Source organism: Rhinopithecus roxellana, chromosome 20 (assembly GCF_007565055.1).
Source record: "Rhinopithecus roxellana isolate Shanxi Qingling chromosome 20, ASM756505v1, whole genome shotgun sequence".
Classification (NCBI taxonomy): Eukaryota; Metazoa; Chordata; class Mammalia; order Primates; family Cercopithecidae; genus Rhinopithecus; species Rhinopithecus roxellana.
The window spans coordinates 13729855-13754462 of NC_044568.1; the positions used below are offsets into that span (position 1 = coordinate 13729855).

The 24608-nt window shown below is 39.4% G+C and overlaps 1 protein-coding gene and 1 long non-coding RNA gene across 4 annotated transcripts in view; one reads left to right on the top strand and one right to left on the bottom strand.

Annotated features, from left to right (window-relative positions):
- Positions 1-257: 257 nt before the first annotated feature.
- Positions 258-24608, top strand: part of RBL2 (RB transcriptional corepressor like 2) — a 60372-nt gene continuing 36021 nt past the window's right edge. For both annotated transcript variants that reach the window (XM_030924517.1, XM_030924516.1), the window contains exons 1-8: positions 258-592; positions 4817-4947; positions 8446-8646; positions 12655-12719; positions 17314-17442; positions 19040-19200; positions 19294-19358; positions 20236-20422. In XM_030924517.1, the coding sequence (XP_030780377.1) occupies positions 353-592; positions 4817-4947; positions 8446-8646; positions 12655-12719; positions 17314-17442; positions 19040-19200; positions 19294-19358; positions 20236-20422 (1179 nt within the window). In that variant the 5' untranslated portion in view covers positions 258-352. The remainder of the gene's footprint in view (positions 593-4816; positions 4948-8445; positions 8647-12654; positions 12720-17313; positions 17443-19039; positions 19201-19293; positions 19359-20235; positions 20423-24608) is intronic.
- LOC115895200 lies at positions 1429-24368 on the bottom strand. Of its 2 annotated transcripts, none has more exons than XR_004055351.1 (3): positions 24295-24368; positions 4041-4183; positions 1429-2915 (listed from the first exon to the last, which is right to left on the bottom strand). It is a non-coding gene; the product is annotated as an uncharacterized LOC115895200 (long non-coding RNA). The 2 variants fall into 2 exon arrangements; XR_004055350.1 differs by lacking the exon at positions 24295-24368 and adding an exon at positions 5648-5706.

Sequence of the window (24608 nt, forward strand, 5' to 3'; positions counted from 1 at the left end):
CACGTCAGTGTCTTTTGGACATTTTCTCGTCAGTACAACCCTGTTGAATGTTCTCACGATGCGAGGGTATGTGCTTAAAATGCGGGGAAGGTGCTTTTATTTCACCCCTGGTGAAACTAGGCGAGCTAATTTTTTTAAACATGATTTTTGGCCCCCTTGAACCGCCGGTCTGGACTACATTTCCCAGCAGGCCGTGCTCAAGACTACGGGTACCTGCAGGAGGTCAGCGTCGTTGGCAGCGGCACAGGCGCAGGCGCGGAGCGGGCGGCGGACGGGCGGGCGCTTCGCGGTTTGAATGGCTGCGGGCCCGGGCCCTCACCTCACCTGAGGTCCGGCTGCCCAGGGGTGCGCTATGCCGTCGGGAGGTGACCAGTCGCCGCCGCCCCCGCCTCCCCCTCCGGCGGCGGCAGCCTCGGATGAGGAGGAGGAGGACGACGGCGAGACGGAGGACTCCGCGCCGCCTAATGAGTCGCCCACCCCTCAGATCCAGCAGCGGTTCGACGACCTGTGCAGCCGCCTCAACATGGACGAGGCGGCGCGGGCCGAGGCCTGGGACAGCTACCGCAGCATGAGCGAGAGCTACACTCTGGAGGTGCGCTCGCGGGCGGAGGGGCGCTTCCGGCCTAGTCGGCGTGAACCGGTGCCGTGCGAGCCGCCTCGCGCGCCACGAGAGACCCTCGGGCGGGTTGCGGGCTTCCAGCCGGGAGAGGGGTGGGGACCCCCTGTGCGCTATTCCCAGGCACTTAGCAGCTCCGAGGGCGAACCTGCTCTCGCCGCGCTTCCCCGCGGCTTCCGAATGGGGAACGCGTTTTGCCCTAAAGTAACACAGGGAAGCTGAGATCGCGCTGGGGTCCCGATGAGGAAGATGGGTGTGTGGCCCGTCTGACCCCCGCCCGCCTTGTTAGTAGAATGAACTAATGTCGTTGTCAAGACCGTACGGAGAAGGGGAGGGGACTTGCGCTTATTTGCACCACGATTCACCGGGCTGTGGCACCTGGGTCTCCAGGCGTCTCCGTCTGTTCGCTTCCCCGTGTTAACCAAATTGCCTTTGCCCAGACGTTGCTGGCGTTTGAGTCAACGAGCTGATGCGTTTTGGGCTGTTTACGTCTGTGTAAACAAATTAAGACTCTTTCCTCTAGGCCAGATGAAATGAGCCCTCCGCTGACCTGGGTATAGATACATGCCCCCATTTGTCACTAGGCTCAGGATTGTGGCTACCTCGAGGGCTTTTTGGTCACCCCGGGCATTGCACAGGACTCCTGTTTGTCGCGATCCGGGCGTGTTAGGTCGCAGCCTTCGGACAGGGCTTGCAGATGAGAAAAATGGCCATTCTAGCCAGTGACTGTCAGCTCCGTAGGCACCTCCCCTTCATGGGCCAATGGGAAGTGACACGGAAGTACGGATTGTTTATCAGCTCTTCGACTGTGTGTGTGGCGTTTAAACCTGAGGCCATTTAATTTCTCAAGTAGTTTTATAATTATTTTGTATAAAGAGTGGGGCAAATAGGCCCAGGATGCAAAGCCTAATCAAGGTATTATTTAAATATGATGTTTTTGGCTATGTGTACTGATGAGTGAGGTTATTTTTAATTTGTATTTGCATTAATAGAATTTTGATTCAATTACAAGTTCCCTCTTTGAATTGTTATATCTGCAGAAGAAAGATAGTGTATGGTGGCTTTAGAACCCGACAGACTTGGGTGACTGAACAATTTACTTAACCGCTGGAAAGTTGAGTTTTGTGATCTCTAAACTGGAGATATTTGTGTTTACCTCACAGAGCTGTTCTGAAGATTAAATAAGGCAATCATGTAGTTTCTGGCACATAAAGCACCCATATGGACGGTGCTTTCAAGTTTCCTAAGCTCTTTGTATATTTACGTGATCTGGCTGAGTAAGCTATGTTCCTGTCCATCTCTTGGTGCCTTTCTGTAGTCTGGCGAAGAGAAGGACTGGTTGACTTTCTTTTTTTTTTTTGCTTTTTTTTTCTTTGATAAAGGGCCTTAAAGTCTTCTAAACAAGTTTTTATTTTACCCTCAGGATGATCCTGTAAATTAGATAGAACAAACATTATCACCATTTAGTTGAGATATTTCAACTCATAGCGGTTAAGTTGTATGAAGTCCAGTGATACATGAGCAAATACCACATAAAAGCTGGTTAGTAAATTATTTTTGAAAACACATGTTTGATTACTCAATTCTTTTGATTACTGAGACTTTAGTTTCAGCTTCTTAGCCCAGTTTATTCAGTAAATGATTTACTCAGTAAAATATTCATCAAATATTTCTTGAGCACCTATTACTTGCTACACACCGTTCTCAGTGCTGGATATAGAGTATCAAACAAAGCCTAAAAATACCTGCCTTTGTGGGGCTTATAGTGAGGTACGCTGTGAGATAATGTGGGATGTCATTCTCATGGGAGTGTAAGGGGAAATAAAGCTCTTATGATATTTAATACAGAATACTGGTTATGGAAATTTAACTTGATTTATTGTATTTTCTGTGCATTTTTAACCTGTAACTCATTCTTACAGTCCTCAGCCAAAAAAATGCAGCCTCTGAGACTGTTTAGTAATTTTCCCACTGTGTTATAGCTACTGTATGGCAGGGCCAGAATTTGAAACCAGATCTATTTGACCCTATAAGATATGAGATATTAATTTTGAGGATAACTATTTTTTAGTATTACGGAATTTTTCAACAAATATTTTTTAGGACCAAAGATAACCTAGGCAGAGTCTACTCTTTGCATAAATTGTTTACAAGAGCTTCCCACTCCGTTTTGTCATCTAAGCACGGTAAAATTCTCACAAGACTAATTCTTTTCTTCTTTTTAGGAATGATATAGTTGTAGACTTTCTTTTTTTGTTGTTGTTGTTCTCTCTCCACCATCCAAGTAGTTGTGAATTTTCTAGAGCCAAAATAGAACATTATAGATTATCTTTTAAACCCTTTATTGAAGCACAGGATAATACTGTGACTGACTTAACTTGATACTTTCTAAGAGATCTTGATAGAGTAGACAAATGCAGTAGTTATGCATCTAAATTTGCTTTTACATCATAAATCAAGAATATTATGAAACCATCTCCCAGAGACATATATAATACATAAATCTTGGCTGTTTTTTTTTTTTTCACAATAGAACATCTATGCTATTGATACATGTAAGTGGATTTGTAAGACAGTCTATGTGTAAATGTGAAAAATGAAGAATTTCCAGTTTTTCTCATTTTCATTTAGACCAGTAATGAATACAGTGAAGCTAAAGGACATTTTCCATCCTTCCTCACTTTTATAGGAAGAGGAAAGTTGTATCACTTCTTGAATAAAAAAGGATTGTGAAGATGATCTTTTAGAAATAGTGCCTTAAAAATTATTATTTTTGAATGATATCTAGTAGGAGATCCACAATAGTCTCATTTGGTTATAAAAATAAATTTTATGTATTCATGTATGTGTTTTGATTAGGTATGAAATTAGTGGCTGAATATCCATTCAAGCTTAATTTTGTATTTCTATCACTTTTCTAGATTTTGTGCAAGATTAAAAATATAAAAAATAGGCCAGGCACAGGGGCTCACGCCTGTAATCCCAGCACTTCGGGAGGCCGAGGTGGGCGGGTCATGAGGTTAGGAGATCGAGACCATCCTGGCTAACACATTGAAACCCAGTCTCTACTAAAAATACAAAAAATTAGCCGGGCATGGTGGTGGGTGCCTGTAGTCCCAGATACTCGGGAGACTGAGGCAGGAGAATGGTGTTAACCTGGGAGGTGTAGCTTGCAGTGAGCCGAGATGGTGCCACTGCACTGCAGCCTGGGCGACAGAGCAAGACTCCATCTCAAAAAAAATAAATTAAAAAAACAAAAACAAAAACAATAATATTGTTTCCATTACTATCGCCATGTAACAAATTGCCTTAAGGCTTTGGGGCAGAAAACAATTTGTTTGGCTCACAGCTTCTGTGAGTAAGGAATTCAGGCTGGGGACAGTGTGGATGTCATGTTTCTGCATCAAAATGACTGGTATCTCACTTGGAAGACTTGAGCAACTAGGTACTGGCAGAACTGGAGCTCATTGGGCATCTCTGTATGTTTGTTCCATGTGGTCTCACCAGCATGGTGATCCAGGGTAGCCAAATTCTTGTTGGTGGTTCAGGACTCCCAAGGCACATGTCCTAAGAGAGAGAACCAAGTGGAATCTATATTGCCTTGTATAATCTTTAGAATTACATAGTTTCACTTCCACCTCTGCTGTTGATAGAGACAGTTAATCAATGTGAGAGATGCAGACCCTTGCCCAGGTCCAAGGTGAGGGAACCCTCTCTACCTTTCAGTGGAATAATGTCAATGTCACATTATAAGAAGAGCATTTGGGACTGGGTACAGTGACTCAAACCTGTAATCCCAGCACTTTGGAAGGCCAAGGCGGATGGATCACTTGAAGCCAGGAGTTCAAGACCAGCTTGGGCAACATGGCAAAACCCTGTCTCTACAAAAAATACAAAAATTAGCCAGGTGTGGTGGTGCGTGCCTGTAGTCCCAGCTACTTGGGAGGCTGAGGTAGGAGGATTGCTTGAACCTGGGAGGTGGAGGTTACAGTGAGCCAAGATCGTGCCACTGCACTCAAGCCTGGGTGACTGAGCAAGACTCCATCTCAAAAAAAAAAGAGCATGTGATATAGGGTCATCATTGAAAATAAGTTTCCCACAAAAATATAAACAACACTTTCAATTTAAATGTACTTTAAAAAAATTGAAATGTATATATGTAGCTTATTAACTAAAAATCAATTTTCTCTTCTTTTACAGGGAAACGATCTTCATTGGTTAGCATGTGCCTTGTATGTGGCTTGCAGAAAATCTGTTCCAACTGTAAGCAAAGGGACAGTGGAAGGAAACTATGTATCTTTAACTAGAATCCTGAAATGTTCAGAGCAGAGGTAACTATGTTAGAGTTTGAGAAGTAGAGTGTGGCTAATGTAAGCTCATAAATCATAGCGATAGTAAGAATTATGTCTGTTCATCATTTTCTGAGCATTTGTACCTGTGGACTGGTGAAATTAGATGCTAAAACTAGCATCTAATGATTTTCCTTTATTTATATCAAAGTTAGTATCCCTTATATTTTACTTCTTTGGTGAAAATATTTAAATTTTTATGTATTAGGCACTTGTATGGAAGAATTTATTTTTAAAGGTTAGGACATTGTATAATATTGGGAGAAATGAAGGATATTGAGAAACTTTAGGAGATACTCTAAGTTGAAAAGGTAAATAAAATATTATTTGCTATTATACTTAGAAATATGTGCACAGGACTTGTGGTCTTAATATAAATAGAATGTGTAAGTATTTCTCAGTTTCCTGTTTGGAGGATAAATGACATGATTATAATCCATTTTAGAAAGGGTCAAATACGTTTAAAAAAAGAGGCAGAAATTGCTTTATCTGTTTTGTAGTTAAATTGATTACATTAATTTTTTGTGCCTTTTAGGTGAATTTTCTTACATGGCTTATTAAAGATAAGTGGAAAAATGATGTTTAGCATTTTGGGGGAAATTACGACTGTCAAAATGTATGGATTTAATGGTTAAAAAAAAATCACTAAATAAAAAAATTAACTGGGTGTGGTTGTGCATACCTGCAGGCCTAGCTACTTGGGAGGCTGAAACGGGAGGATCACTTGAGTCCTGAATGTTGGAGCAGTACTGCACTCCAGCTTGGGCAACAGAGCAAGACCTTGTCTCTAAAACAAAAAACAAAAAAGGTTACTGTTTAAATAATTAACAGGCTGGGCGCGGTGGCTCACGCCTGTAATCCCAGCACTTATGGAGGTCGAGGTGTGTGGATCACTTGAGGTCAGGAATTGGAGACCAGCCTGGCCAACGTGGTGAAACCCCGTCTCAACTAAAAAAAACGAAAATTAGCTGAGTGTGGTGGCGTGCGTCTGTAATCTTAGCTACTCAGGAAGCTGAGGCAGGAAAATCACTTGAGCCTGGGAGGCAGAGGTTGCAGTGAGCCGAGATCATTGCACCATTGTATTCCAGCCTGGGTGACAAGAGTGAGACTCCATCCCAAATAAAATAAAATAAAATAATTCACAACGTCATGTTTTAGCTGACATTGTCAATTTTAGTAATCTTTTTTTAACCTTTAACTCCATCCTGAGTTACATTGGCCAAAGAATCAGTATCCAGAATTATATAAGGAACTACTAACAGGGTTAATAAAAGGAATAAAGAATATGACTTCACAAAGGTTATAATTCATATAGCTAATAGATACAAGAAAAGATAATGTCACTAATAAAGACTTTCAAAGTAAAAATATAACATTTCTTTTTTTTGTTTTTTGAGGTGGAGTCTTGCTCTTTCACCCAGGCTGGAGTGCAGGGGCGCGATCTCAGCTCACTGCAATCTCTGCCTCCCAGGTTCAAACGCTTCTCCTGGCTTGGCCTCCCAAGTAGCTGGGATTACAGGCACACGCCACCACACCTGGCTAATTTTTTGTATTTTTGGTAGAGAGGGGGTTTCACCGTGTTGGCCAGGCTGGTCTCCAACTCCCGACCTCAGGTGATCTACCCACCTTGGACTCCCAGAGTGCTGGGATTACAGGTGTGAGCCACTGTGCCTGGCCAACATTTTATTCTTATCATTGGGAAAATTTGAAGTCTGTTATGCCAAGTTTGGTCCCTGTACAGGGAAACAGGAACTCTCTGTTTTTTATTTTTCAATTCCTTTTTTTTGAGATAGAGTCTCACTCTGCTGCCCAGGCTGGAGTGCAGTAGCTTGATCTCTACTTACTGCAACCTCTACTTCCCAGGTTCAAGTGATTCTCATGCTTCAGCCTCCCAGAGTAGCAGGGATAAAGGCACACGCCACTATACCTGACTAATTTTTGTATTTTTTGTGGAGACCGGGTTTCACCGTGTTGGCCAGGCTAGTCTCAAACTCCTGACCTCAAGTGATCCGCCTGCCTTGGTCTCCGGAAGTGCTGGGATTACAGGCATGAGCCACCGCGCTCAGCCAGGAACTCTGTATTGCTGGTGTACATTGGTGAAAGTCAAAATTGGCATAACTACTAGGAAATTTGGTGGTATCTAGTAACATTGAAGGTGCACATTTTCTTACTCTACTTCTTGGAGTAGTCCCTAAAGAAACTCCTGCACACGTGTATAAGGATGTTTTCATTACAACACTTTTTGTTATCATGGAATATTAGAAACAACCTAAATTTAGGTTGGGGGATGAATGCAAAAAATCCTTGTGTGTTCATATGAAAGAATGTTTTTAGCAATTAAAATGAATATATCTTACGTATAAACATTAATGTCAGAAACGTTATTGAGAGTGAAAAAGCATGTTGCAGAATACCACTGAAGTATGATACCATTTATATAAAATGAAAAAACACGTAATAAGTAATAAGATATTGCTTATTGTTTACGCATACATGTGTATGTGTAGTAAGTGTGAAAACATAGGAAGGATTAAGACCAACTTTGGAATGGTGTTTATCTTTGGGGAAGAAGGGTAGGGATAGGATTAGGGAGGAGTATAAAATGGGAATTCTGATGTTTTTTTTTTCCTTTTCTTTTTTGAGACAGAGTCTTGCACTGTCACCGGGCTGGAGTGCAGTGGCGCGATCTCTGCTCACTGCAACCTCCGCCTCCCAGGTTTAAGTGATTTTCCTGCGTCAGCCTCCTGTGTAGCTGGGATTACAGGTTCCCACCACCACGCCCAGCTAATTTTTTGTATTTTTAGTAGAGACGGGATTTTACCATGTTGACCAGGCTGGTTTCGAACTCCTGACCTTGTGAGCCGCCCACTTTGGCCTCCCAAAGTGCTGGGATTACAGGTGTGAGCCACTGTGCCTAGTCTTGGCTGTTTTTATAGTGTTGCTAGTTTAAAAAAAAATCTGAAGTGGCGGGGAGTTGGGGAGGTGGCTCATACCTATAATCACAGTGTTCTGGGAAGCCAAAGTTGGAGGATCACTCAAGCCCAGGAGTCTGCAATGAGCTGTGATCTTGCCACTGAACTCCAACATGGGTGACAGAGCGAAACCCTATCTCTTAAAAGAAAAAAAAAAGAACTGAAGCAAAAATGACAAAATTTATTCAATATGTTAACATTTTAAAAATCTGGCAGTGAACCAATGTGAATGTTGGTTAGGTTACTCTTGTTAATTTTGGTTTGTATTTTCAAATATTTCATAGTTAACAAATACTTTAGGTAAGCTAAACAAAATTAATTTGGAGGATCAGAGGAATATACCAATCTGTAAGAAATTAAGCTAGTCAGAGACACCAGTTATGATTTTATTTCACTGTCTAAAAGTAATATAATTTAATGAGATAATATTGATTTACTTTTGAATACTTTTGTATACTTTACCTTTATGTTAATTATGAAATATCTTATTGTTTGTCTTTAATACCAGCTTAATCGAATTTTTTAATAAGATGAAGAAGTGGGAAGATATGGCAAATCTACCCCCACATTTCAGAGAACGTACTGAGAGATTAGAAAGAAACTTCACTGTTTCTGCTGTAATTTTTAAGAAATATGAACCCATTTTTCAGGACATCTTTAAATACCCTCAAGAGGAGCAACCTCGTCAGCAGCGAGGAAGGAAACAGCGGTAGGTTTTCATGTTGGTTCATCGGGAATACACATTAGTCTGTGCTGCAGTGTTAATATTTTGCTAGTTTTTCTTTTTCGTTTTAAAAAAGAAAGGAGATTTAAAAAATCTTTTTCCGCAATAGTTTTCTTTTAATGATGCTTTTTTTGCTTTTCATTGTGGGTTAGCCATGAAGAGTTTGGCTTTTTTCATGTTGCTAAATGTATACGGGTCTTTGTTTCTATAAACTTTCATTTTTGTTGTTTTATTTTATTTTATTATTATTTTTCCCTCAGTGATCCTTGTTCTGAAACCTTCCTTTTTCATTTAAGCAACAAAAAATGCAAACTGTACAAGTCAGACTTCAGGGATTTTCACCCTTTAGCTGCCTTGGAGATGTATCTGTATCTAGATATATATATTTTTTATTGCACAGGGGCCGTGCTAATCAATGTATTGTACCAATTTTAGTATATGTGCTGCCAAAGGGAGCACTGCCCGAGATACAGATCACTATATTAACCACTATATTTTCTACTAGTGACTGTATAGACTATTTTATGTCAAACTGAGTAATAAATAATCCCCTTGAAATGACTTCTCTAGTATTTTGATGTCTCTAATGAATAGAGAGACTGGATTGGGAAAAGACAGGAGAACTGAAACTATTATGAATTTGTGCTTTCTGATCACTTCTGCAAAGTCTATAGGCATGCTCTGACTCAGTGTTTTCTACCTTTCCTCATAGATAAAGGCAGTTATGGGATACACATTTTCCTTCTTTATCATTGAAAGTTTTTTCATAAAGGAGAAATGAAAATTCTAACAATTAGAAAAGTGTTGACAAGAAATGTAAAGGGAAAGGAGTTAAAGTTATTTGGCTAGAATAGATAATGTTTGCTTCTCTTAAAATGTAAAAGTTTTCCCAGACTGTGAAGGATGTTTACAGTAAGTGTAACCTTTTAAAAATAAAATGGGGGAATGACAAAGCAGGAGGAAAAAAATTTTTAAAAACTAAAACTATTTACATTTTAATATAGATGGCACCACTGATACAGAAGCATCTGGTCTAGCTCACTTACAGTTTTGGGGAATTGACTGTTTAAAATGAAGTATTCTGAGCCAGGTGGGGTGGCTCACACCTCTAATCCCAGCACTTTAGGAGGCTGAGGCGGGCACATCACCTGAGGTCAGGAATTCAAGACCAGCCTGGCCAACATGGCAAAACTCCAGCTCTACTGAAAATACAAAAATTAGCTCCGCGTGGTGGTGCACACCTATAATCCTAGCTACTCGGGAGACTGAGTCAGAAGAATGCCTTGAACCGAGAGGCAGAAATTGCAGTGAGCCAAGATTGTACCATTGCACTCCAGCCTGGGCGACAAGAATGAAACTCCATCAAATAAATAAATAAATAAATGGAGATATTCTGGCTGAGTGCCTGTAATCCCAGCACTTTGGGAGGCCAAGGCAGGTGGATCACTTGAGGTCGGGAATTTGAGACCAGCCTGGCCAACATGGCGAAACCTCATCTCTACTAAAAATATAAAAATTAGCAGGGTGTGGTAGTGAGTGCCTATAATCCCAGCTACTTGGGAGGGTGAGGTGGAAGAATCACTTGAACCTCGGAGGTGGAGGTTGCAGTGAGCCATGATCACGCCACTGTACTCCAGCCTGGGCAATGGAGCGAGACTCCGTTTTATTAATAAATAAATAAATAAAATGACATATTCTCCTAGCACTTTGGGAGGCCAAGGCAGGTGGATTGCTTGAGGTCAGGAGCTCAAGACTAGCTTGGCCAATGTGGCAAAACCCCATCTCCACTAAAAATACAAAAATTAGGCAGGTATGGTGGCATGTGCCTGTTGTCCCAGCTACTTGAGAGGCTGAGGCAGGTGAATTGCTTGAACCCAGGAGGCGGAGATTGCAGTGAGCTGCGATTGCCCCACTGCACTCCAGCCTGGGTCGTGAGACTTCATCACTAAATAAATAAATAAATAATGAAGTATTCTAAAGTTTGGATAGAAGCTTTGTGTTGAGTCTGAGTGAGGCCAGTGTGATCATTTATAGGAAGATATCTTCTTTTTTTGGAGTATCTGGAAAATAATTTCAGATTGCACTTGTTTCGATATTTCTTAGGATGTGTATACTACCTAATTCTAATTAAGATAATTTTAAAAGGCCGTGTGCAGTGGCTCACACCTGATCCCAGCACTTTGGGAGTCTGAAGCAGACGGATCACTTGAGCCCAGGAGTTTGAGACCAGCCTGGGCAGCATGGCAAAACTTCATTTCCACAAAAAATACAAAAATTAGCTTGGAATAGTGACTCACACCCGTGGTCCCAGCTACTGGGGAGGCTGAGGTGGGAGGATCACTTGAGCTTGGGAGGTTGAGGCTGCAGTGAGCTGTGATCATACCACTGTACTCCAGTTTGGGTGACAGAGCAAGACCTTATCTCAAAAAAAAAAGTAAATCACTTTATTAGAGATTTTACATTTTTATCACTTTGTATACTTTCTATTAGCTCTTTCTGCTACCTGTAGTCATGATGTATAGCACTTACTGAGCATTTGTTTTGGGGCAGGGACTCTTAAGACTTCAATATGTATTACTTCAGTTAATCCCTCTGACAACCTTGTGATGCTCATACTGTTATTACAGATAGAGAAAATAAGCCACTGAGAGGTTAAGTAATTTGGCCAGAGTCGCACAACTAAGTGTGGAGCTTTTGTTGAAACTGACTGCAGAACCCATGTGCTTTACTGTGACTGTATCCTGCATCTCTCACACACTATTTGAAAATTTGTCACTATTTGTTTAGCACATATCTACAGGAAATACAGTTAGATATTTTCCTAGGACACAGGCATTTTTAAAACACCAAACCCCACAGTCTCTGTCTTCTGAGAGCTTACAGTACAGTCGGCGAGATGAGACAGGTATGAAGATTCCAGTGCATGCAATGCAGTGTGTTATAAAAGTCCCATGACTACAAGAGGGAATAGAGATGTAAAAAGACACAAAAGCAGTAAAACAAGAGAAAATGTGGGAGGTTAGTCAAGTTTTTTTTTTTCCTAGAATTCTCAAGTTGTACAGCCAGAATTAAGAGTAGCTTAAGTGTTAAGCTAAAAAAAAAAATTGAATTTTATTTTGGTAGGCAACCAAATTAGAAATAGTTTATCACGCGCCTATGGTAGAGAGGCTGCTTTTAAAAGCAGAACACTGACATTTAATTCTTGCCATGGACTGGTGAATTAAGTACAGTATTGTACCCAAATAGAATAATCTTTTGACAGATGAAATGACTAAGTCCAGGTGAGCAAGTGTACCCTAGCTAATGGTAATGCTGAACTAAATCTAATCTAATCTCCACGGAATTTCGTTCCTCTCGGCACCTTGTCAGAATAAGGCTGTTGGGATGTGGAAACCACAGATTTCTTGTCTAAAAGTTGTCAGAGGTTTTGGTAGAAAAGCCAAGCTTAAAGCAGGTCTGAAACTTTAGCAGACAACTTGGCAATATACAACAGGTACTCTTAATGGATGGAAGTATAAGGAATTATAGGAAGCTCATAATTTACATTAAAAAGGCCTTTTGTGATTTGATATCGTCTGGAATATCTTTAGGGAGGGAGGGAGGGATACAGGTCATTAGCTATGATAAAGGAGAAAAAATGAGGATGTATCTGACTGCATATAGTGGTCTTAGAGCAGCATAGCATTGCTATGTCATCAAAAGTACTATTTTTATTCATTTTATTTTCCACCTTACCTATCTTGCCCTCAAAAAACTTTAAAAAATTCTTTAAGAATTTTCTTTTCTTTGAAATAGGCTCTTTCCCTGGATCCCAGCTATTTCCTACCAGTATTTTGTTGAGGCAGAACGTCCATGTTTTCCATGTGAAGCTGAATGTGGTCTCTCTCCTTTAACTGTGGGTTTTATTTGACACCTAATTTATAATAGTCATTTGGGATGTTTTTTTTCTGATTCTTCTGTTGTCTCATGACTTTTTTTTTTCTTCCCCCAAAGGCGACAGCCCTGTACTGTGTCTGAAATTTTCCATTTTTGTTGGGTGCTTTTTATATATGCAAAAGGTAAGAAAATAGTAATATTTATTTAGATATTAATGCGTCTGTTTACGTTTGTAGGTATTAATTTTGTCAGCTTCTAACATGTATCAGGAAAAGGTTTTCACTGAAAATTTTCTCAAGGGTTTTAATCCTAGATTCTTTTTTAAGTATTGCCTTTTTATCAAAGAATCTACTGGATTTCTTTACAATATCCAAATCTTCTCTTATTAAATGGAAAGTCCTTTAATTTTGTTATATACAACATCTTTACTACCCAAAGCGACTCTTTCAAATTATGAGCTGAAAACACATTATTCTGTATATGCTTGTATTGTGAACTCTATTTTTCATGAGACGTATCTTATTTACTTGAGTGCAATTACTGATCTACCTCAGGACAGTTCAGTTTTTTTTTTTCTTTTTGTATCTTTTTCAGATAAGTATACTTAGTCAAATACTTTTATATACTACTTATTTTCTTTCCTTTTTTCATTTTCTCATCTCATTTGACCTACGCAAGGTCTGCATTCAGTGAAATACACGTCTCTATTATTTTTTGTCCTTTTTGTATTTATTTATTTATTTATTTATTTATTTATTTATTTATTTATTTATTTATTTATTTTGAGATGGAGTCTCACTCTGTCTCCCATGGTGGATTGCAGTGGCACAATCTCGGCTCACTGCAGCCTACACCTCCCAGGTTCAAGTAATTCTGCCTCAGCCTCCCGAATAGCTGTGATTACAGGTGCCCACCACCATGCCTAGCTAATTTTTGTGTTTTCAGTAGAGATGGGGTTTCACCATGTTGGCCAGGCTGGTCTCGAACTCCTGATCTCAGGTGATCTGCCCACCTTGGCCTCCCAAAGTGCTGGGATTATAGGCATGAGCCATGGCACCCGGTTCCTTTTTATATTTCTATGTAGAAATAATTTTTAGTAATCTAAAGTAGATAGGAAAGTGCAGTTATATTATTACATAGGTTTCTTCTTTATACTATGTGGAATGCCTTTGCCATTAAGATAGCTCAATAAAATGCAAAGTTAACAAAGAATCATAGAGCTGGAAGGAGTTTCATAAATATAAGAGAGATTCTCATTATTAGATTAACTAGCTTAATTTTTTTTTTTTTGAGACGGAGTCTCACTCTGTCGCCCAGGCTGGGGTGCAGTGGTGCAATCTTGGCTCACTGCAACCTCTGCTGCCCGGGTTCAAGCAATCTCCTGCCTCAGCCTCCCAAGTAGCTGGGATTACAGGTGCCTGCCACCGTGCCCAGCTAATTTTTTATAGTTTTTTGTAGAGACGGGGTTTCACCACCTTGGCCAGGCTGGTCTTGAACTCCTGACCTCATGATCCACCTGCCTCGGCCTCCCAAAGTGCTGGACTTATAGGTGTGAGCCATCGCACCTGGCCTAGCTTAACTTACTTACTTTATTTTTTATTTTTATTCTTATTTTTGAGACAGGGTCTTGCTTTGTTGCCCAGGTTGCTTTGTTGCAACCTCTGCCTCTTATGTTCAAGTGATTCTTGTGCCTCAGCCTCTTGAGTAGCTGCAGTTGCAGGCATGCACCACTATACCCAGCTAATTTTTGTATTTTTAGTAGAGTTGGGGTTTTACCATGTTGGGCAGGGTGGTCTTGAACTCCTGACCTCAAGTGATCCGCCACCTCGGCCTCCCAAAGTGTTGGGATTACAGGTGTGAGCCACCGTGCTCAGCCAGCTTAGTTACTTTAAAGATGAGGCAGCTGAGCCCAGAAACTAGCTGCTGGCAACAAAGCTAAGATTTGAACTCAGATCTCCTGGTTCCTGGTTCTTAGTTTCATACTGGCTGTGAAGGCCTCTGGGAAGAATGTGTGATATTGTTGGTCTCCAGGTTTGATTTATCTTAATTACAGCTGGTCCCTCTCTAGTTAGTTAGGGTGAGAGCTGCCGTCCTTCCTTCCCTAAGCTGCATGCTTGATTCAAGAGAAAAATCTTCTGTTATACATGACACTGGCATGTTTCTTTAGTGATGACAAAGGCGACATGATCAGTGGCATGAAATAAAGGTTTTGGAGTATATAAACCATTTTTACAGTGGCTACAAATTTTAGAATGTGTGACTGCTATTATATATGATGGTAATCTTTTCATATGATTGTATTGGGCAAGTATGTCTGACTTCTAGGATTTTTATCTGTTTTGTTTGTCTCTTATGGCATATGTGTACTTAGAAGTAAATATATTTGGTACTGTATATAATATGTACAATACAATAAAAAATAATTTCATTGTCCTTATTTTGTTCTCACTGGACCCGTTGGGGTGGTTTTTTCTCTGTAATTAGCTCAGTGTTTGAATTTTATCTCATTAATTCAGTTTATAGTAATTCCACCTTAAGAACCTTTGTGGGTTGGGCATGGTGGCATATGCCTGGAATCCTAGCTACTTGGGAGGCTGAGGTGGGAGAATTGCTTCAACCTGGGAGGCGGAGGCTGCAGTGAGCTGAGATTGCGCCTCCAGTCTGGGCGACAGAGCGAGACCCTGTCTCAAAAAACAAAGAATCTTTGTCCTCTCACAATCCACCGCTGATCTTTTATAATGCACAGTGATCTTTTCTAACAGTCATTTAATTGCTTTAATTCAGTTCTTATTTATTTTGGGGAAAGGGTTACTCTTTTGTAGCCACCTTTCTAATGACAAGCCAACGCCGGAGATGAAACATTTCTATTTACTTGTTATCTTTGTTGATTAAAAGATAAAATATCTCACACAGAGTCAGATTTATTTGTAAGGTCAGGATTTGAAATATAAAATACGTCATGTTGAGAGAGTCCTAGAATTTAAATTAAATTAGATTCTGGTCTCTAGGGGCATTTCAGCTTTTTATTAGACGTTACAGTGCTGCTGTTTTCTTTTGCCTTCTATGGCAAGTGCACACCAGTAACAAGTTTAGGCTTGTTGGTGTGATGGGCTTTGTAGCTTGAAATCGATAGGTGCTACTTACTTCCTTTTTTTTAACATGAGAAACCAAGTATATTTTAATAGTAAACCTCTTTATAGAAGAACCAAGCAAGTTGGTTTGGCTATATCAATGCACAGTTTAATGTGTTGATTATCATTTGCCTCTTTGGCAACAGAAGAATTTTTTTTCTCTTTAATTCATTTAAGTTGATTTGTTGAATGTTTCCATCTATGCAAAAAAAAGAATTGTTTTGTATGTGCTGAGGTAAGTAGTAACTTTCTTTGGAGGAACAGAGAGAAAGGGAAACCTGAAACAAAGCTGCGGCGGTGTGTGTGTGTACATATACACTTGGGTAGGCATTAAGTGTGAAAACGCTAAGGTTTGGAAATAATTCTTCATATGCATGTTAGCTATTTAAATTGAATTTGATGTTACAAGAATGTAAAATCACCATGAAGCATGCATGTGCGGTGTTTAACCAAAAAAGGGATGGGCTTGAAGTTATAAAATAACTAGAAATCTTAATTTCTAGGAAATTAAGATAATAATAAAATGGCTTAACTACATGTAAAAATGCGTTCAGTATTAGAGTTCAACCAGCACTGCAGAAATGACATGTTTCTGTCAGTTTAGGTTTTTGATTTCTTATTTCCTTGTTACCAAGCATCGGCAAATTATTCTTGGGATTATTAACTCTGGAATTGAAAGATATTTAATGGTACTCCTGTTGCATTAATTTGTCTGAGATTATATAGAAAAGTATTAAAAATGTTACTGTTGGAGTCTGATCAAAAGTTCTGGTCTTTTAAAAATATGTATATGAGAAATGGCATGAACCTGGGAGGCAGAGCTTGCAGTGAGCTGAGATCGTGCCACTGCACTCTAGCCTGGGCGACAGCGAGACTCTGCCTCAAAAAAAAAATGTATATGAGAATAATTATATGAATGATTTTTTTGGCTGTCTCCTAAGTATTTCTAATAATTTTCATGACAGAAAAATGTCTTCATGCAAAACAGTTTCTTACAGTTTGAGATAATTTCTGAATTTTTAGTGTTCAGAATTTTCAAAGACCAATGATAAAGTTTTAGTCAGCTACTAGGTATTTAATAAACAATGAATGAATGAATGGCATTTTTAGTAAAGTTATAGTTTTCACTAAGCTGTTTATTAAAGGCCAGGCATAGTGGTTTACACCTGTAATCCTAGCACTTTGGGAGGCCACGGCAGGAGGATCACTTGAGTCCAGGAGTTTGAGATCAGCCTGGGCAACATAGCAAGACTCCATCTCTAAAAAAACTTTTTAAATTAGCCATGTGTGGTGGTGTGTGCCTGTAATTTCAGCTGCCCAGGAGGCTGAGACAGGAAGATCCCTTGAGCCCAAGATGTTGAGGGTGCAGTGAGCCATGATCATACCACTGCACTCCAGCCTGGGTGACCCACCAAGACTCTGTCTCTTAAAAAAAAAAAAATACATACATACATACATATATATATATTTATTTATTAAGATATAAGAGTAATATCTCAAAATTTAAATTTGCCAAAACACTTATTGTAATGAGTCAATTTTGTACAATGTTTTGTAATGTCATAATAATTAAAGGAAAAAATTGTTTTTAAAATGTTATAAACTCAATGCTAATTTAACTCTATAAGTGCTTATAATCCTTCAGGTAATTTCCCCATGATAAGTGATGATTTGGTCAATTCTTATCACCTGCTGCTGTGTGCTTTGGACTTAGTTTATGGAAATGCACTTCAGTGTTCTAATCGTAAAGAACTTGTGAACCCTAATTTTAAAGGTAGGTTTGTAAATCAAAGATTTTTGGGCCATCTGCATTTCTGTGTTATGTTTACCCTTGGAGTTGTACAGGTTTCCTATCATCAGTATTTTGAAAAGCTCCTGTCATTACAGTTATCCAGGGTACTTATAACTAAGAGTCAAGCTTCCTGTAAAAATATTTTTGGAAAAACATTTGCAGATACCACGAAGTTTAAAGTCTTAAATGACAACTTTAGAAATTTCTGAAATATATACTCAACAAGGAGAAGGCATTTAGAAACTCAGAGTTGCAAAGATGACATTAAAGCCGATAGTGTTTTTCTACATTGGCAAACTTTGTGCCTGACACATCGTAGGAGATCAAAAAGAATTTGCTGAAAGAATCGTATTTCAAATTTTGGTACGGAAGAATAGTTATGGTTCTAAAATAAATAAAATGAACTTTCATCTTTTAAACTAACATATATGGAAATGATGATTTTGGCATTGCATTTAATAGAACTTAGGTATATAATTTCTATGAATGGTAAGTAGTTAGCCCAAATTATGATTTTCAAAGCAAATATTAAAAAGTGTGTATAGAGTTAAAATAAATATTGCTGCTGCTATTGGAGTAATATTGTAATAGGATTCTGGGTGATTCTCAGTTTTGAGGTGATTTCAGTTAAAATTTCAGCTTGTCTATCAAGGTAGATTTTTAAAATTAGTGGAGTTAGTTACTTCAGTTGCTCCTGGTATGGTAAATTTAATGTTCCTCATATTCTTTTCTGTTCTTTCTTGCATTTCTGTCCTAATTCCCTTTTATATTCCCTTTCACTTTTACCTTTTTTTTTTTTTTTTTAATTAAAAAGAATTTGTTTTTGAGACAGGGTCTCACTCTGTCACCCAGGATGGGGTGCAGTGGTGCAATCACAATTCACTGCAGCCTCAACCTCCTGGGCTCAGATGATCCTCTCATCTCAGCCTCCCAGGTGGCTGGGACTACAGACATACACCACCACACCCAGCTAATTTTTTGTATTTTTTAGTAGAGATGGGGTTTCGCCATGTTTCCTAGGCTGGTCTCAAACTCCTGGACTCAAGTAATGCACCCACCTTGGCCTCCCAAAGTGGATTATAGGAATGCCCGACCTTTACCTCTTTTATTTTCATTTGATTTTTTTTCTTTTGTGCTGAGTCTAGGGCAAGAATAAACTGTAAATTAGTGTGAAATACATCTAATACATTCAAATTAAAGTGTATAATCTCTGAACAGTGTAATTTTTTTAAAGTGGTGTTTTTTGTTTAAAAGTAGACTTACTTGCAAAGTTATATTTTATTTTTGTGGTTTTTAAATCTTAGTATCCTAAAATTTAATATCCTAAAATTTAAGTTTTAAGTTTCCCTTAACCATCTCTACATAGATAATTGAATAACTGAAATCTTTCGAGTAATGATACACTTTACTTCTATTTGCCATTTTTTGACAAATTCTCAGGGTTAAAATAGACGCATATATACTGTTTCCTATACATTCATATGCTAAGTGGTATACTGATTATAAATAAAATGTTAAGTTTATTACAAATTGGCTTATTGTATGCTGATATCTCTGTTTTTGATTCTGTACACCATAGGCCTGTCTGAAGATTTTCATGCTAAGGATTCTAAACCTTCCTCTGACCCCCCTTGTATCATTGAAAAACTGTGTTCCTTACATGATGGCCTAGTTTTGGAAGCAAAGGGGATAAAGGAACATTTCTGGAAACCCTATATTAGGAAACTTTATGAAAAAAAGGTTTGTTAAGTAGCAAAGAAATAACGTGAAAATGTTTTCTGGAGAAAAACTTGATTTAACATGACGACTTAAGGATCTCTTCTTTTATCATAGCTCCTTAAGGGAAAAGAAGAAAATCTTACTGGGTTTCTAGAACCTGGAAACTTTGGAGAGAGTTTGTAAGTACTTCTGTATAAAATGTTTTAATATTTTAAATTGTATACTTAGGAAACTTCAGAGGTTAGTGTTTTTATTGTTTGTACTCTGGAAACTGAGAATATGTTTTGTGAGAGAATACGGGGAAGCAAAAATTCTGTCACCTAATATAAGCACACTTTTTAAATGTGTTCAAAATTGTATGGCTGTTCTTTGAAGTTTCATTAAGCTTCTGGATTATAAATTTTGAAATAAATTATTTTGGAACTGTATGGGTGAAAATTGATGATGTGTAAGTGTGGAAGTCTCCAGGGATGGCTAGAGCAGCTAGACAGTTAAGCTTCTCACCAGAAGCTGCACCTACCAGCAGCTGAAACACTGTCAGCAAAATACTTGTACTGTGAGATGGATGAGCATGGGGATAGCAAGATTACATGTGATACTATCCAGTTTTTGTTTTGTTTTTTAAGCTGGAGTCTCACTGTGTCGCCCAGGCTAGAATGCAGTGGTACGATCTCGGCTCACTGCAACCTCCACCTCCTGGGTTCAAGCAATTCTTCTGCCTCAACCTCATGGGTAGCTGTGAATACAGGCGCGTGCCACCATGCCCAGCTAATTTTTATATTTTTAGTAGATACAGGGTCTCACCATACTGGCCAGGCTGGATTCGAACTCCTGACCTCGTGATCCACCTGCCTCGGCCTCCAAAAATGCTGGGATTACAGGTGTGAGCTACTGCGCCCAGCTATACTATCCAGTTTTTATAACTACAAGTTACCCTACCAAAGTTTAACTTTCAAAAAATTGTTAGAACTTTTAGTAAATAAAAAAATGAAATAATTAATTGAAATGGCAGTTCTGTGAGAGAGTACATTTTGTCTGTATTTGTTTTTCCTATAGTAAAGCCATCAATAAGGCCTATGAGGAGTATGTTTTATCTGTTGGGAATTTAGATGAGCGGATATTTCTCGGAGAGGATGCTGAAGAGGAAATTGGGACTCTCTCAAGGTGTCTGAACACTGGTTCAGGAACAGAGACTGCTGAAAGGGTGCAGATGAAAAACATCTTACAGCAGCATTTTGACAAGGTGAGTTTAGCCACACCAGAAGAGTAGAAATACAGGAGGAGTTAAGCCAGGGGTTCTTTTTTATTTTGGTAATTTCATGTTTGTGTTTTACTTGCCTACAGTATGAAGGAGAAAATTCTCATCATACTTCTCTTAATTGAAAAAGGTATCTCTATGATATTTGATTTGTTAATATCAACTTTCATTCATTTTACTGAGGTCTGAGAAAAAGAGAAATTAATATAAATTTAAACAAACGTGTCACGCTGATAATTGTTGGTTTTAAAAAGATGGGCCAGTAATATATAGTCTTATATGTAGTGAACACAGTAATATATAGTCTTATATGTACTACTTTTAGGCATTTAGAAAGTGATAATTGACCTGCTTGGGGCCTTCATTTAAGAGACTGGAGAAACTGAGGATCTACAGTCTTTAAGGAAATTATTTTAAACTGAATTTCAGGACCACATGGTATTTTTTCAAACAGACACTTAGGGTGATGCAGGCCATGAGTTTCCCTTCTGCTATGTGGTAGTAACAGAAAACACTAAACTTCTGGCAAGTGCCCCCAGAGACACTGGGTAATCCAAGAGCCAATTCACCTGGAAGTGAGCTGCTTCAGACTTGAGACTGGTCTGCTTATTCATTCAACAAATATTCCTAAAGCATTTTATATGTCAGGTTGTGTCCTGGACACTGGAGATACAGCAGTGAACAAAATAGCCACGAGAACCCTGTTCTAAAGAAGCTTATATTCCAGTGTGGGGAGATGGACAGGAGATAACCAAGTAAATACATGGTATGTTGGGTGATGACAGATGAAGAAAGTAAACAGTAGTAATACAAAATATTGAGGGGAGGTGAGAATGGGATGGGTGGTCTGTTGTAGGTAAGGTGGTTGATAAGGGTGTCACACACCAGAAGTAAGCAAGGAAACAAGCCATATGAATAGCTGGGGAAATGTATTCGAAGCTGAGAGCATAACAAATGCAAAGCTGTGCGATTGGAACAGGAGTAGCTTTTTGGAGGAACAGTGAGAATGACAGTGTGGTAGGAATACAGTGAGGGGAAAAAGTGGTAAGAAGTGAGGGGAGGCCAGGTGTGGTGGCTCATGCTTGTAATCCTAGCACATTGGGAGACTGAGGCAGAGGACTGCTTGAGCCCAGGAATTCAAGACAAGTCTGGGCAACAAAGCGAGACCCTGTCTCTACATAAAATATTAATACAAAAAATTAGCCGGCCATGGTTGTATCCACCTGTGGGCTCAGCTACTTGCGAGGCTGAGTCAGGAGGATCCCTTGAGCCCAGGAGTTGCAGGCTGCAGTAAGCTGTGATCGCATCACTGCACTCCAGCCTGGGTGACAGAGCAAGAGCCTGTCTTTCAAAAAAAGAGAAAAAACGAGAAGAAAAAGAAGTGCAAGGAAGAGGGAAGAACAAGAGAGCCAGACAGACCATGTAAGCTTTGGAAGCCATCATAAGAACTTTTGCTTCTGCTGTGATTGAGATGAAAGCCATTAAAAGGGTGTTATTAAGAAGAGTGACTGATTTACATTTTTAAAGGTCTTGTGGGAAAGTGGGGTTCGAGACAAGGGTGGAAGTAGGGAGTTAAGCTATTGGAGTGATTCTGGCAATAGTTTATGGTGGCTTGCTTCAGAGAATGGTTTGTATCTGGGCCATATTTTGGAGATAGCACCCACAGGATTTACTGATGGTTTGGATCTAGGGTTTGAGAAAAAGAGAACAGTGATGTCTCCAGTTGGGTGAATGGTATAAAAGCTAAAATCCTGACAGGTGCCTGTGAGGTCGTAAGTTATCTGGCCCTGGCTCTCTCTGAATTCATCTACTACTATCCTCCCTCCTCACCCACTAATGCCACATTAACCTCCTTTTTTGTTCTTCAGATATGCCAAGCATGCCTGCAACACAAAGCCTTTGCCTTTGCAATTCCCTTTGCCTAAAATGTATTACTTCAAGATATTAATGTGGCTTCCTTCTCACTTCATTCTGGTTTCTGATAACCTGACTGCTATGTCAATAATAACCACAACATCCTCCCCAACTTCCTTTCCCCCTGACTCTGCTTGCTAGTGTTTCTCTTCGTATTTATCACTGTCTGACAGTAAGTAGGGAGGTAGGTAGAAAGAATTATTTATTGCCTGTCTCCTTGCATTAGAATATAAGCTTCACGAAGGCTGTGACCAATGTTGTATGCAGCGCTTGGCACATAGTAGACATTCCGGGAACATTTACTACTGAAATTTATTAAGAGGGAAGAGCAAGTCTGGGGGAAGGGGAATTAAAGGTTAGGGTTATTAGCATGTTAAATTTGAGATGTCTTTTAAGCATCCTAGTAGAGAAGTTGAATAGACAGTTGTGGAATAGAAGACCGGAGTTCACAGTTCACAGTAGAGGTTAGGGGTTGTGTATATATGTCCTAGGGTCATCAGGATACAGATGGCTTTTTTTTTTTTTTTTTTTTTTTTTTTTTTGAGACAGAGTCTCACTCTGTCACCCAGGCTGGAGTGCAATGGTGCAATCTCAGCTCACTGTGACCTCTGCCACCCAGGTTCAAGCGATTCTCCTGCCCCAGCCTCCTGAGTAGCTGGGATTACAGGCGCCTGCCACCACGCCCGGCTAATTTTTTGTATTTTTAGTAGAAACGGCATTTCACCATGTTGGTCAGGCTGGTCTTGAACTCCTGACCTCATGATTTGCCTGCCTTGGCCTCCCAAAGTGCTGGGATTACAGGCATGAGCCACCGCGCCCAACTGTAGATGGCTTTTAAAGCTCTAAAATGAGGAGAGATTACTTAGAGGTATGAAATAAGAGAGAATAAAAGAGGACTAAGGGCAAAGCTCAGAGTCACTCCAAATTTTTAAGTCTTTATTTGGAGAAGGAACATCCAAATATTTTTAAGATACCGACTTAATATTTGCACCCAAGTTAAAGATTCCTCTTGATCAGAATGAACAGGAAGCTCTAAGCTAAGCACAGTGCTACCAAGAAACACCATGTTGACCTTGAGGACTCTGGCAGGAAGCTGTTTGTGGTTGTCACACCTAGTTTCCTCTGTGAAACTATTGCTGCCTGTGGGTGATGTGGTTATATGCAGCTGGCTGCTGTTGATTCTCCTGTTCATGTACAAGGTGTTTTTCCCTCCCGGTGCTTCCCAATGTAGGTTTTGGTTCATGCACAGTGAAGTAGGTGGCTGCAAGAAACCTTGTAAGGCAGGGAGCAGCCTTTTGAATGCAATCCATCTACCCAGATCATTTTATTGATTTAATTATAGAATGAATTTCTTTGAAACAAAGTGGAAGTCTTAGTTGTATTGCACTTTAAGACAGAGAAAACATGTAGGTTTGTTTCTATATATAGTAAATTTCTGTGCTTTTCTATATCTTAGGAAACTTGAATAGTTGGCTCTGTTGCCAGGTGAAAATTTTGCTAGGTTTTTTAAAAAATTAGAATAAGTACATGTAATACACAGGGAAATTTGGTTTATCTTGAATATTAAAAGACACTGTTAAGTTATCTTAACCTTTCAGAGTTTATTTGAAAAATCAGAAAGATGTTTTACTAGCTCCTTTGACACCAAGTCACGTCTTTTCTATATTTATTGTCAAGAGTGTTGACTTTAACTTGTTTCTCTGAAGACCTGTCTACTTTAATGGGAAAAACTGTGATAGATTCTTGTAACCAAAGGTAGAGGAGGGCTAGGAAGACCAATGAAGGCTGTTCTGCATCAAGTTGCCTTTTTAGGGAATGTTCATTTTATTCTCTCTCTCTGAAGCAAATTTGAATATTTGGATAGTGGGTGTATTAGTTCATTTTACGCTGCTGATAAAAACATACCTGAAACTGGGAACAAAAAGAGGTTTAATTGGACTTACAGTTCCACGTGGCTGGGGAGTCCTCAGAATCATGGTGTGAGGCGAGAGGCACTTCTTAACATGGCGGTGGCAAGAGAAAAATGAGGAAGAAGCAAAAGCGGAAACCCCTCATAAGCCCATCAGATCTCGTGAGATGTATTCACTATCACAAGAATAGAACGGGAAAGACTGGCCTCCATGATTCATTTACCTCCCACTGGGTGCCTCATACAACATGTGAGAATTCTGGGAAATACAATTCAAGTTGAGGTTTTGATGCAGACATAGCCAAACCACATCAGCAGGCTTTTCTTAAATGGATTTTTTTCAACCAA